Here is a 12,652-nt window from a genome sequence, read left to right on the forward strand (position 1 = left end):
TGACCTTTGCCCGGCGCGCTTTTTCTGGCCAATCTGTCACTGCGCCTGGGCGAGTCTGTGAAACAGAGCTCTTGTGTGTTGGTGGAAAGAGCACGAGCAACTGGGGTGGGACTGATTAAGGGAGGTTGCAAGGGAGTGGTGATGGAGCCTAAAAATTCATCCACAGTGATCATTTCAGACGGACGCATCTGCTGCATATTCTGAGAATACGTGCAAGCTTGTTGATTCGCGGTTCGCACTGACATCGCTTGTCCATCAGAAGCAGATGTGACGTTGTACTCCTCTTCGACGCTGGAGGCTAACTCAGCGTGGACCGGCAGAGGAATCACCTGGGGGAGTAAGGGGAGCACCTGACTGGTGGTACTCGGAGCAACATCACTTCTAACCCGAAGCCTTTTCCTGGAGTACACAAGAAGAGGAATCGAAGGTACCGTAGAGTCATTCCCGTACATTTCAGCGGGGGCCTCATCCTCAACGCGCAGAGTCTCACTTCCAGCAGAGACGACGCACAGAACTGAGGTGCTTGACGTCAACGAGGCGCCTGAAGGGACGTAGCCCACACTAGCGGGCGTTTCCAGCACGACATTCCCCGGACTCCCTTGTAACGCAAAGGTCGGGAAGCACGAAGGCGTATCGGCTGGAGGCTGAAAAGCGACACAACTTCCGTCGACGCCCGTGGGAAGAAGACCATGCGCTAACTGTTCGCAGGGAACGCCTGGAGGAGCTTTAAAAGTAACACAAACACTTTGTATTGGGGAGCAGGGGGGTTGCTGCGGGCTTCTCAGAATGTTATCAAGCAGCGGAGAGACTGAACAAAGGGGCTCCATAGATGGGCGTGACAGAGGTGGCGCTACAACTTCACCGAAGCAAGCTTCTACAAACTGTTCGCTCTGCACCACATTGCATCGTCTTGGTGAAGAGGGAGATAGCTGTGGGATTCTGATAGTGTCAACAATCAAAGAGGGCGATGATTGAAGGTGCTCTGGAAACATAGGTGATGTAGCTGGCACAAAGACACCAGCGACGGAAGCTTTAGCAGTCGGATCTGCACTGCTAATATGGCCGGGTGAGCTGGACGCTGTGTTGGAGGCGATCAGAGCTGTATAAGGTGTCTGTGACTGGACACCTGAACGGAGAGGGTCAAGAGAAGCTTCATACAACATAGGGTCACAGAAAAAATTAAAAGAGTGCAGCACGCTCGTTTCCTTGGAGAGGGCGAAAACAGAACTGCAATCTGTGATACAATTCCTACTAAGCACCGGCCAAAGGTCATCTTGCAACTTTCCTTGGATGGGAAAATGAACAGGAAAATTCGGTTTCTGCAAGGAACTCTCAAAGAACATAGGGTCAGAAAGGACTTCCCGCGGTCGGACCACATCAAATGCACCAAACTCCTTATTGATGACTTCAACACTCCTGTCAAAGAATTGCTTCCGCCTTGTTCCTTTGTGAGACTTTGCCTTTAGGTGGATGTCAATCCTTCTCTGCATGTCATCGTGAGAGACCGCACCCTGCTGGTGTGGCACTGGGCCGGACTTGCGATAGCACACTTTGGTGCTGAATCCCTCGTTCAAAGCCTCGGCCCCCCGCCTATCTGCAGCGCTTCCCATCACTGTCGCCACCGGCAAGGCGAAGGTGACGCGCCTGCGCGTTGGCCGACCAGAACGAGAAGGATGCCTTCCGGGGTCCCGGGGAAGCGACCTCCCCCGCTCCTCACTTCGTGGAGCAGCAAACTTAGGGTCACGGCGAGCGACACGCGACCAGGATGAGGTGCTCCTGTCCCGTCGCGCCCATCTTCTATCATCTTCGCTGTCTTCATCATCTCTGTGCCATCCCTGTCGTGCCATCGGCGGGCTGTCGAAACCTTGGGCAGAAGGTTTAGACGTTTGGTCCCCGCCAACCGGAACCAAGACCTTGAAGCTCGCAGGGATCATCTCCAATCTCTCAGTTGGGGTCGATCTTGGATCATCTTTGCAGAGGTTGGGCTTGTGCGTGTTGTGCAGGAGTGCCTGGAGGTAAGGCCGGTGTTCCGAAGCAGAACTGAAGCTGACTGAAGGTGATTGTGAGAGAAGGTTCCATCGAGGACAAGCTTGTGAGATCCCAGTGGGAGCGGCACATTGGACTGCTCTATGGCCTGAGCCCCAACACCTCCAGCAGCGCGTGGGGTCTCTGCAAACTGCAACCATGTGATCTTTCGCAAGGCAATTGAAGCATCTACCTTGCATCTTCAGTCTGTAGAACTCACTTCTCTGCTGGGTCCTCAGATCTTTTGGAGTTTGAGGAACTGACGTTGTCCGGGATGGCTTCTCCTTGCGCCACCAGAACTTGGGTCTCACAATCTGCCATCCTTCTTCATCTTTGGCTTGTGCGACCGACGCCGGTTGATGCCTTGCAAGCTCAGAGGAAGTCTGCTGCGAGGAGCCATGGAGCACCAAAGACTGCAGATCCAAAGAGCCAGCAGGAATCGAACCTCCATCTGCTGCAGGGAAAAGCTTTGAAGCGCCGGGTTGATCTGGTTGAATCAAGGTCGAGGCAGAGGTAATGCACCAGCGATCCGTTAGATCCGCCGGAGCGGGGCGACCTTGTGCCGACCGCGACAGCAGAGCTCCCGAGCCACACTGACAGGAAGCCCCAGAAGCGGCAGAGACTGTTGGCGAAGACGCGGGGAGAGACCCGGGGCAGGTGGATCCAGAGGTGGGGAGGGCGCTCAAGCTGCGATCTGGCTCGATTTGTGGATTTTGGCGGCGGATATTGGGTGGAGTGGGTTGGATCGAGGGGGAGACGACGGAGTCGCCAGAGCATGGTGGGGGCTGTAACGGCTTCATCCAAATGCTTCTCGTCTCCTCACTAAAGTTTCACTTGGAATTTTGCCGCTCAGTCCCAGACCTACTTCAATACTATTCTCACATATATCTAAGCTCCATTACGTCTACAATGAGTACTTAGTGCCCCGCTGTTTTTTTCTTTCTCAAAACACATTAACCATGTCTCGGATCTGGGTGCTAAAAAGATGGAAGATTTTGCACCGATTACATTACGAAGGTACAAATCAGTGCAGATGCAACTACGCTCGAGCACAGATATCTATCATTGTCTGCCTTGTCAGCCAAACAGACGCATTCCTGTCTAATAATAAATCAAAATTCTATGTGTCCACTGCTGTACTTCCAGATGTCCGCTGCTCATACGTGAAAAAGAACATGAAATTCTTGTCAGTTGTCACCTTCTTATCTGACTCGATTGGGATGGGAAAGCACAGTTAGCATGCACTATCATGCTTGCGGGAATGTGCTCTAAAAAAATCTTTAGCCATGCCCCTAGAGAATAGACTAAGATTCACTGTAGTACGTGGTATTTGTTCTCCTTCCTGTGTGGCATGGGAAGCTTGGGCACGGCGAAGCATTGGCACTGCCTCAGCCGGTCCAGTCCTTTCACTCTGATCCTCAGCCGCAGCCGCTTGATCTTGTTGAGGACGGCTCTGAAACCCTTCTGCAGTTTCTTCGCGTTTGCAAAGCTGATCAGCCTTCTCTTGCTCCTCTTCTTCACCACTGCAAAGAACACAAAATTGTAATGTGCTCATGAGCCACTTTGCCTCATTATATCAGCACTTTCTGCAAGAAAATAACAAGAAGCAACTGGTAGATATGATAATATTTTCTGCTACCATGCAGTGCCATTCCATTTCATGTTACTCTTATTACTATATGCATGCTCCAATTAGGCTGTTGCCGTTCCTATCCATCATATGCATGCCTTATACCGATCATGGAAAGTAACTTGCATCTGCATATCCGTTTGCATGGTCCTAGCAGCCATTATGTGATCCTTTGTCATAAGCATAAGGGACTTGGGCATCATTGCAGGTGCAGGTCCGATTAATAAGTTGGTTGCGATTGCTATTTGAGCTCATACATTCTGCGCACCAGCGGGGGGAGAGGGGTTGGGTTCGTTGTTGCAGTGAGGGCTGGATATGGGGTCGTTCTTTTATAGCTTTGTAATCTATCAGTTCTTGGTCTTGATTAAATAATACATAGCTCTCTTGCGCGTTCGAGAAAAATTAATTAGTCACTTTATTCGAAAGTAACATATGTAGGTAGATTCGTCTTTTTTTCTGATCTGAGTATCATTGCCCTATCAAGCGGTTTGCGGATCGCATCAGTTCCGTTCAACTGTGCTAAAACTACTCACAATTAATTTCCTCTTTTTCATGCCAATTTGCGCGTGGTCAGTAGGGGACGCAGCGGAAGCAAGTAGGGGGCTGTTCTTCCTCGTCCTCCTCCTCCACTTCATCTCCTGCGTGTGGTATCTATTTTTTTTTCTTCAAAAGCGTCCAAAAAACTATCTTTGAAAGAAAAGAAATGCAGGGAAAATTGCAGTCGCATTCATGGGATAAACGTCTGTACCTTGTAATTTCCTCTTGTCATCAGTACCTCGTAGCCTTGCATTTTGGATCGCCTGCAACAACTCAATCAGCAAGGCACCGACGTTACAAGCTTGGTTTTCAGTCATGGCAGAGTTGAGGTGCTTCAATTTTAGTCGCCCACGGGATACTTGACCGAACCCTTAATTCCTGAATGATGCAACGCAACTCGGGTATTCTGAGGATTTCAACTCCATACCTCGGTCAGGGTCTCCAGCCGCTCCCTCATCCTGCTCTGGATGGAGCTCCGGGTGCACTGCGCAGAACCAAGTTTTCGCCGTCAGCGATGGTGTTTTGCTAAGCTCGATCGGAGTCGTCCTAACACGCGACCAGAGTTGAGCGGAGGCGGCTCGGCTGACCTTGATGTGATACTTGACGTAGGACTGGAAGTTGAGCAGGATCCACGCGGTCTTGGCCGCCCGCTTCCCCCTGACGTGCCGCGAGAAGACTCCTGCGCGTCACGAGGCCGGCCGGCCGGGCCCGGGACGTCACACAACACACAGGAGGAGGCTAAAACGAGCGGGTCGGCCCGTGGGGAGTGCCACGGCGCGGCTGTGAATCGGCAGGGATCGGGGTGGGTTGGGGGCGGCGTCACGTACCGAACGACACGAAGCCGCCGTTGGTGGTGAGGTGGCGCACGTACTCCCCTCGCAGCTCCGGCGGCGGGATCGGCGACCAGCTGCACTTGGGCGCCTTCGCGAACGAGTTCCCGAGGTCCTGCAGCTCCTGCACACGCCGTGATCCGGCTCCTTGAGGGCACGCGAAACCTCACTGAAAACGCAGCCATCGATGCAAATGCATCTACGTGTAAGAGATCAGGCGGGACACCCACCTGGAAGAAGGAGGTCGCGATAGCCAGGTCCGTGTCGTCCCTGAAACGCATGGGGAAGACGGCGTTTATCTTTCCTGCCGGCTGCGGAGAAGACAAGAAACACAATGGTGAGCGAGCTGAGCTAGCAAAGCTGATGCCTTTGCGTTCCTTTGACCTCTTTTTCTGAAGATTTTGTTTGCGTGGATCGAAGGACGCACCGTCTTGCTGACAAAGAACGGCTCCCTTTGGTTGTACACGAGCTTCATCGTGCCGGACGCGCCGAGGCTCACTAGCATGCCCTTGAGCTGCGAGCTGAGGACGACGGATTGCAGCACCGATATCTGGTTGATAGCCTTGATGCGATCTATGCAAAAGCGTGAGCGAAGAGCATGCGGTTGCAGTCAGGTGAAATGCGTGTTCCGTCGCAGCTGCGACGGCTTACAGAACTGATGAAAGGATCGGAAGCATGTTCGATGGCTCGATCGTACCTTTTGGTCGAGTAAGGCCGGAGAAGTTGAGTTTCAGTGTCAGGACATATCCTTCCTTTGGCGGCTCGATAATCTCGGCGAACTTCTGGTACATCTTCCTCGTCTCCTGTAGTGTGAATTCAGGCAAGCCGCTCGAAGAGGGCGAGGCTTCGTGGGATAGAGATGGTGTTGATATCGACAAGTATGCGTTATCAGGATCTGATGCTGAAGCCTGCACGATTTTGCAGTTATATGGGCGCTAAGAACACAAGGTCACAAAGGCATAATTGTTCTAGGTTTCGTTCTAGTTTGAGATATACGATCGCCCTCCGCGAGTTCAGTATTTGTGTCGACTTTTGAGCTGCTGCATCCCAGGCGCTTGAAAATGGTATTACCTCTACATGATATCGAATTGATCCGAACTCGAAGAAGGTGTGATCAACAGGCATTGGTCTTTCAGCACTGCAACAAAAACATAAAAACGGTTTATGACTGAGGATATATAATGAGCGGCTGTGCGCATGCATGTTCATGAAAGCTCTCACACAACAAATTGTTCATCTTCTCTGCGTTAAGTAAACACATAATTCAAGCTACAAAAATTTCAAAAACTTGCTCGAGTCTCGAGATATTCGAATATTCAGCATATATACTCTTTGAGTGCACTCGGTTAACCATTGCACATATAAACTTTCTGTTTTTACAGGCAAAATACAAAATACTAGCAAGCTGCGACTCACCTCTGCATTCTCGTCAGGATTTCTACCAGCGCTCGCGATCCGCTGCTGAAGAACGCCATGACTTTGGCACTGTCACCGCTCAGCATCCATGGGCGTCTCCTTATAAAGATCAAAGAAAAAGAAAAAGGAAACAGAGAGGTACAAATGTTGCTTTGACATCAGGATCAGGGTCTGGTGAAAAAAAAAAATTCATGAGACATCAGGAAAGGACTCTGGTGACTGCCGACTGGTGAGACTTCAGGGCATGAAGGGGACCTCTCCTGGCTGCTGTTGGTGAACTCTGAACTGCTCCTGAAGCAACCTACTGAGCTCAGCAATCCCGCTTGCTTTGTTTCCAATGCACTCCACAATCATTTCATACTTTCCCCATTGCTGTAGCAGTGAATGATTAATTCCACAGCTGAATGTAGACATTCTTGAACGGCACCCAAGCGTTGGATCTGGAACACAGTCCAGATTGATATCCACCTGGTACTTTTTTTTGCCAACGCAAGCAGAATTTAGAGTAAAGCCAACCTACAAGTACCATCTTTTTTTTTTTTTGGGAAAAGAAAAATCAAACCAATTGCACCTGTGGGTAGGTGAAACATGTGAATATGACAACACTGACAGTAACATTGAATGAGATACAAAAGCTTATTCGAATTGAATTGTGCGCTCATGTTACAGCATCTGAAGATATTTTTGGATCAACAAGACAACACGTCAATCACTTCCTTTGCTCTTTTTAAAAAAGAAAAAAAATAGAAAGTAGATCCTAATTTCTAACCTAGGTACAGTGTCACACAGTCAATTGAACTGTGCAGGATGCAATAGAATCCAGAAGCCATGTATGAGGAATAGCTTTGCAGCCAATGGTGGCTGCCAATTCCTCAGCCTCAGCTATTCTCTTCTTGATAGCCTCATTAAGCGTGTCTGGATCGCTTCCTTGTGGTGGCTCCATGCTGTAAACAATTAAGGACGTGCTAGAGAGCCCAGTCTTCTCCAAAATTGACCCCCCTGCTGCAGCAATCAAATCTTCAAGGTGAACCTTGTATGCCGGCATGAAATGGCCACTGAAATAGAAGGTCAACCCAGCAAACAGACTTGGTGCCTAGAGAACAAGAAAAGTATGCAGTCAATATACCAACAAGATTATTACTGTGAAGTTTTAGTTTGGCTTATTTAATCCCAGAATTCATTTGCAAACCTGTTGCATTGTTAGAAGCCTTCCTGTGCGAGGGCCATCAAAGGAGCCATGAACATCAGAACTGATCTCATAGGGCTCTTCTGGGACTGGTTCTCTAGCCTCAATACAAGCTTTCAGCCCTAAATGTCACATGCGAATTTGTATCAGATAACTTCCTTGCAGAAGAGGGCAACCTATGTCACAGCAACCAAGTAGATGCCAGCACAATGTTCCAATAGTAAGCAGTAATTTACTAAGTCAAATTATCAGGATTACAAGTACCACACCACCAGGTGACAGCACCCAAACTATCCTGTCTAACTTGCAGTAAACACAAAAACATAAAAATGGACCCAGGAGGCATAAGTTGGTTTGCAACAAGAAATTTATTGATTTTCAGAGTAAATGTACTTACAATTTACACTAAGAACCCATTTCCCAGCTAATATGGCCATGAGAACCTTGAGTGTCCTAGCACATGCCCCACGTTCATCCGTATTAGCAATCACATGTGTCACATCTGACCTCCAGTTGTTAGTTACTGTGATGCCAGTTTGATGCTCAAACTGATCCAAGATTTCCTGTGAAGTTTTTGAAGATGTCAGGACAGATTACATATTCAAATCAACTAGGAATAAGTCTACTTAGCCCTCTAAAGTATTGAGGTTCGTCTAGGTAACCCACAGAAGTATGAAACCAGGTATTCAATGTCTATATACCCACCCAGGTGGTTTTGGAAGTGGTTTCACCACCATGAAAGTCACACAGCTAATGAAACAGCACTAACTTGGCAAAGAAATGTTACAAATAACTTAAAAATCAAACTTCAACATTTGAATATGAAATGTTAACTCATGTTTTGAAGTTCATAATCAAAATCTGAAATTTAAGATTCAAAATATTTAATTTTGCATTTTTTAAATTCTAATTTTTTGTAATGTTGAATTAAATACCTGGTTTTGAATACTATATTAAAACTTTTAAATTTGTTGTTGTTAAATTTGAAAGCTTTTAGAAATGTTTAATTAACATACCCTTGGAGTGGTTTTGCCACCATGGGGATTATGTGGCAATGATATGTCACTGACTCAGCAAAAAAAACTTAAACAAAGCAGAATTCAACAATTTGAAAAGCCACGGTGGCGAAACCACTTCCAAAACCAACTCAATGTGTTATTTAGACGGTATTGAATAGTTTGGGGGGCTCGATACCTGGTTTCATACTTCAGAGGGTTATCTAGACGAACCTCAGCCACCCAAGGGTTTAAATAGACTTATTCCAATCAACTATAAAGTACCATAGTTTGTGAACATCATATCAAACACGGAATAAAATACCTTTTCATGACCATTGAGGGCCGATCCACATATCACCCATTCACTAGTCAGAAAAGGTGAGTCGGTCCAAATTTTATCCCTTTGCATTGGAGAAGGTGAATTTAGATTATCATGTATCATATCAGAAGACGGTCTGGGGAATTGGGAGAAAAGGGATCCATCAGAAAACATAATCAGGTATAGAAAAATGCAGCTATGAAAAACAGGCCCAACGAACATACTGCTGCAGCTTGGTCTTCATTTTCGATTTCAATCTCTCACAAGGCAACTTTTTTGATGAATGAGAAGGACACAGCATAACAAAGTTTTCCTGGATCACACCACAATAGTTCAATGAGATAAATTGACTAAATGTTTTACCATAACAAAGGATGCAGCATTCTCACTGAATACAGAATGGACAATGCAGATTAAGGTACAAGACTCACTTCATCCCATCGGCAGCCTGAGATCTTGTGGGCGCATGGGACATGATAACTCTTGCGGCAGCTCTTCACAAGGCAGCCAAGGGCTGCGCCTTTCAATCCACAAATACTACATTTGATCTTAGAAGCACGGGCCAACTCAGGCTCCAAGTTGTTTGCAATATCACCGGTAAAGAATGCTTGGGGAGCCCTGTATTGGAATCATAACTTAGTAATGCAAATAGTTTTATTTAGGAAATGGTACACAAAACTCACAGTATATAGCTACTATATGCAAGCCAAAAGACAAACTTTACATCTAAATACAACCACAAAACTCAAAGTTTCATTTTCAGATTGATAGGAGTATCTGTAGAATTAAGTCAAATGAGTATGTGTATTTCAGAAATGTTATCACAAAAGTTGCCAGTAATATACCATTCAATGCATTTCTCATGGACATGCAGAACATTTGATTTCCAAGCTTGGTCAGCCTCTAATGGCTCCCCTTGCAAATAATGCGACAAAGGGCCAGTAAACTGCAAGCTCCAAATTTGCATTAGATTCTCAAAGTATACAATCAACCAGTGGCAGGTCATGTCATGAATACTAGCAAACAAACAAAGTTGAACTCTTGCTTGAGTTTTGCCATTGACTGACCTCAGTGATTTTGAAAGAGTGACAAAATTCACATTTCCAAGCACCAGACATGGTTGGTTGTCCTGTATTTATCACAATCACACCATTATCTTGCATATCCAAATATTCAGAAAGAAGACCAGTTAGAAAATAACTTACTTTCTCCTTGATCAATGGATTTTTGCCTCTTCAACTCTCTGGTATGGCCACCCATTCCATTTGGCTCCCTTTTTAATGCAGCTTGAAGAGGTGATCTGCTTGCTATCTGACAGAATAACACGCATTTAAGAGTGAGTTTACACAAAGTATGCTTTGAAACATACTTTTTTAGAACAGAGATTATCAAGATAAGATGGAATTTCACCAGTTCTCCTTCAAGGTCATTGCTGTCACAATCCAAATCCCCAGGTCCGTCAGAAGATTGTGACCCAGAGGATCCTCCTTGTACAAAAACTGCTGGCGCAACAGCTGCATCAGCAGCTTTGTTCTCAAAAGCAGGATCTCTTGCTTGAACACCATCCATATTCCCAAATGCAGGTCCAGTCGATTGGTTATATACTAGCTTTGAAGCAAAGGGGTTGAAAGATTTCATCTGGTCAGATTTGTCTACCCCACTTCTGTTTCCTGATTCTGGTGTTCCTTGAGATGCTGTCTTTGTAACTGGACAAAGGGCAAATTTTTGCCAGATCAATCAACCTTTACTCTTACAACCCACTAGTTATTATCAATGCTTGAAGTTCATATTCTGCAAGCTAAGAAAGCAAGCATGGAAGAAGGATGTACCAGGAATGTGAACTTGAGTATCCTGCTGTTGAACCATGGTGCTGACTGTAGAGCTGAGCCTCCTGTGAATGCTTACTATTGCCTCAAGGTGAGAGGCCGGCCTTAAATCTGCAAACGACGTTGAGATCAAACAAAGAATCGAGGCATCAATCAGAACTTAGAAACAATTCAGCAACCCATGATGTACCTTGAGAACGATAGGCTGATTTGCAGATGGCACAGCTGTAACCATTCGTAGTCGGTGTAGTGGCACACTTGCTGAAAGAACCCAACAAATTCGTCAACCATCACAACTCGCAAGGCAAGATTAGTAGAGGATGATAGATGGCAATCAGTTGAGGCGTCTGAAGAAATTACCTGCACGATGTGTGGTAGCAAGGTAGCATTGTAGGCGCGCTGAGCAACTTCAGGCTGCCAAGCAAAGATTTTCACCATCAGACGACTGAGAAGGTCAGTATACAAATTCATTCATCTTCTCATGTTATTCTAAAAGGCTTAAAGCACACTATTTTGCCCGGGTCTAGCTCTAGATAATTTTATTTTCGCTATTGCGGGCATCGTAGCAGGGCGGAGCTTCATGGAGGCCAAAATGGGCCATGCCCCCCCCCCACCCCCTGTGTTTGCTCCTCTGACATGCAAAAACAATGTGCCTGCTGCTATATTTGATTAAATTGGCATCAAATGGCACCCGCCTAGTTGCATAATTCATCTATTTCTTGCTAGTAGCCCCCTCTAAACTTTGGCTCAAGCTCTGCCACTGCATCGTAGTGAGATCTTCAACAATAAAAATGACGCCTTGAACATTTGATGTACATCACAAGCAAGAAAATAGTCCTACTGCAAGCCGTTGTCCATGCTGTAGCCGCATCTAGACCAAAAGAAAAGGAAACACGAGGGGGCAAGCGATGTTTCAACGCACCAGACGGGGCAGGTGAGCTCCAGCTCCATCTTCTGGAGGTTGAGCACCAGCGGGTTCAGGAACCTCCTCAGGCTCTCCATCTCCGCTCACGAGACGAGCACGCCCGTTTCTACTCCACTCCTCTCCCTCCGATATCACCCTCCGAAATTCCGTGAGAGGCAGAGAGCCGGAGAGGGAGATAGGTGCCGAGAGACTGAGAAGCTTGGGCTGGGCGCTGGCTCTGGAGTCGGTAAAATACGCAAGGGGCGCGGGGAGAAGCGGCCAGGCGGGGTGCCGGGGTTTCGGAACTGGAGGGAAGTGGCGGGTAGGGGCCGGTGGAAATGTTTGGAGCGCGTGGACGCGGTCTGAACCGGCGCCATCTGCGGGAGGCGGGAGATTTTCGGGCGGCGGGGACGAGCTTTTGGATGGGAACACTGGCAGTTTCGCGCGCGCGGAACGGCGTCGTCTCGCATCCGCCGGCTCGGCCGCTCGCTTGCTTGCTAGACCTAGCGAATTGGGGAACGGAGGAGGAGGCCGGGGCGGGCTGGGCTGGGCTGCGCAGGACACCCATTTTGGGGAGATAGGTCATCCAAATCCCTGCGCGCGGACGGCCTCGATGCTGGGATTTTTTATTTTTATTTTTTAATATTTACAAAATTATATACTTATAATATTGCACATCTAGACTATCATCGCTCATTGAAAGAATGATAACAAGTGTCGTCCTTCCAACGAGTAACAACTTTAAAAAATAAAGTTGTCGTCCTTCCAATAGATGACAGTTTAAAAAAACACTATATTTCATTACTCTCAAAATTATAAATACTATATAAATATTCTTAAAAAATCATTAAAAAAATATTGTATAGGATACTATAATCTGTATGTCAAAAAATTCAAATCGAATCAATACTTTTACAATAAAAAAATAAAAAAGATAAATTTTATTATACATAATCTAAAACAAAAATGAAAATAAATTAT

At 46.7% G+C, this 12,652-nt stretch overlaps 2 protein-coding genes across 4 annotated transcripts; both read right to left on the minus strand.

The window, feature by feature from the left end:
• Positions 1-3,013: 3,013 nt before the first annotated feature.
• On the minus strand, positions 3,014-6,917 carry LOC133888211 (actin-related protein 2/3 complex subunit 2B-like). Of its 3 annotated transcripts, XM_062328364.1 has the most exons (11): positions 6,439-6,917; positions 6,094-6,160; positions 5,720-5,930; positions 5,450-5,595; positions 5,253-5,333; positions 5,020-5,146; positions 4,780-4,871; positions 4,620-4,676; positions 4,404-4,455; positions 4,189-4,293; positions 3,407-3,548 (listed from the first exon to the last, which is right to left on the minus strand). In XM_062328364.1, exons 1-10 carry the CDS (start codon positions 6,522-6,524, stop codon positions 4,226-4,228), a joined length of 987 nt encoding a protein of 328 aa, XP_062184348.1. In that variant the 5' UTR covers positions 6,525-6,917; the 3' UTR covers positions 3,407-3,548; positions 4,189-4,225. The 3 variants fall into 3 exon arrangements, with proteins under 3 accessions (XP_062184347.1, XP_062184348.1, XP_062184349.1); XM_062328363.1 differs by lacking the exon at positions 4,189-4,293 and having other exon boundaries at positions 3,014-3,548; positions 6,439-6,914; XM_062328365.1 differs by lacking the exon at positions 3,407-3,548 and having other exon boundaries at positions 4,189-4,306; positions 6,439-6,916.
• Positions 6,918-7,016: 99 nt separating this feature from the next.
• Positions 7,017-12,201, minus strand: LOC133888210 (BRCA1-associated RING domain protein 1-like). The gene is made up of 14 exons (XM_062328362.1): positions 11,690-12,201; positions 11,128-11,181; positions 10,958-11,028; positions 10,771-10,878; positions 10,352-10,647; positions 10,147-10,252; positions 10,009-10,070; positions 9,787-9,887; positions 9,373-9,559; positions 9,166-9,254; positions 8,945-9,077; positions 8,022-8,187; positions 7,628-7,746; positions 7,017-7,531 (listed from the first exon to the last, which is right to left on the minus strand). The coding sequence occupies exons 1-14, from the start codon at positions 11,767-11,769 to the stop codon at positions 7,220-7,222; spliced, it is 1,884 nt and encodes a 627-aa protein (XP_062184346.1). The 5' UTR covers positions 11,770-12,201; the 3' UTR covers positions 7,017-7,219.
• Between the last annotated feature and the right edge of the window lie 451 nt (positions 12,202-12,652).

The sequence above is a fragment of the Phragmites australis genome, chromosome 13, assembly GCF_958298935.1.
Source record: "Phragmites australis chromosome 13, lpPhrAust1.1, whole genome shotgun sequence".
NCBI classification, from domain to species: Eukaryota; Viridiplantae; Streptophyta; class Magnoliopsida; order Poales; family Poaceae; genus Phragmites; species Phragmites australis.

Bases quoted from the DNA above. Each gene is read 5' to 3' on its own strand.
- LOC133888210 (XM_062328362.1), bottom strand. From the start codon at position 11,769: ATGGAGAGCCTGAGGAGGTTCCTGAACCCGCTGGTGCTCAACCTCCAG. The intron at 9,255-9,372 runs GTGAGTCTTGTA...GGTGTGATCCAG, and splicing joins CAGGCTGCCGATGGGATGAA to GAAAACTTTGTTATGCTGTG. The intron at 7,747-8,021 runs GTAAGTACATTT...TGTGACATTTAG, and splicing joins ATGGGTTCTTAGTGTAAATT to GGCTGAAAGCTTGTATTGAG.
- LOC133888211 (XM_062328363.1), bottom strand. From the start codon at position 6,524: ATGCTGAGCGGTGACAGTGCCAAAGTCATGGCGTTCTTCAGCAGCGGA. The intron at 6,161-6,438 runs GTGAGTCGCAGC...TTTTTGTTGCAG, and splicing joins ATCCTGACGAGAATGCAGAG to TGCTGAAAGACCAATGCCTG. The intron at 4,456-4,619 runs GTATGGAGTTGA...GAGTTGTTGCAG, and splicing joins GGCTGGAGACCCTGACCGAG to GCGATCCAAAATGCAAGGCT.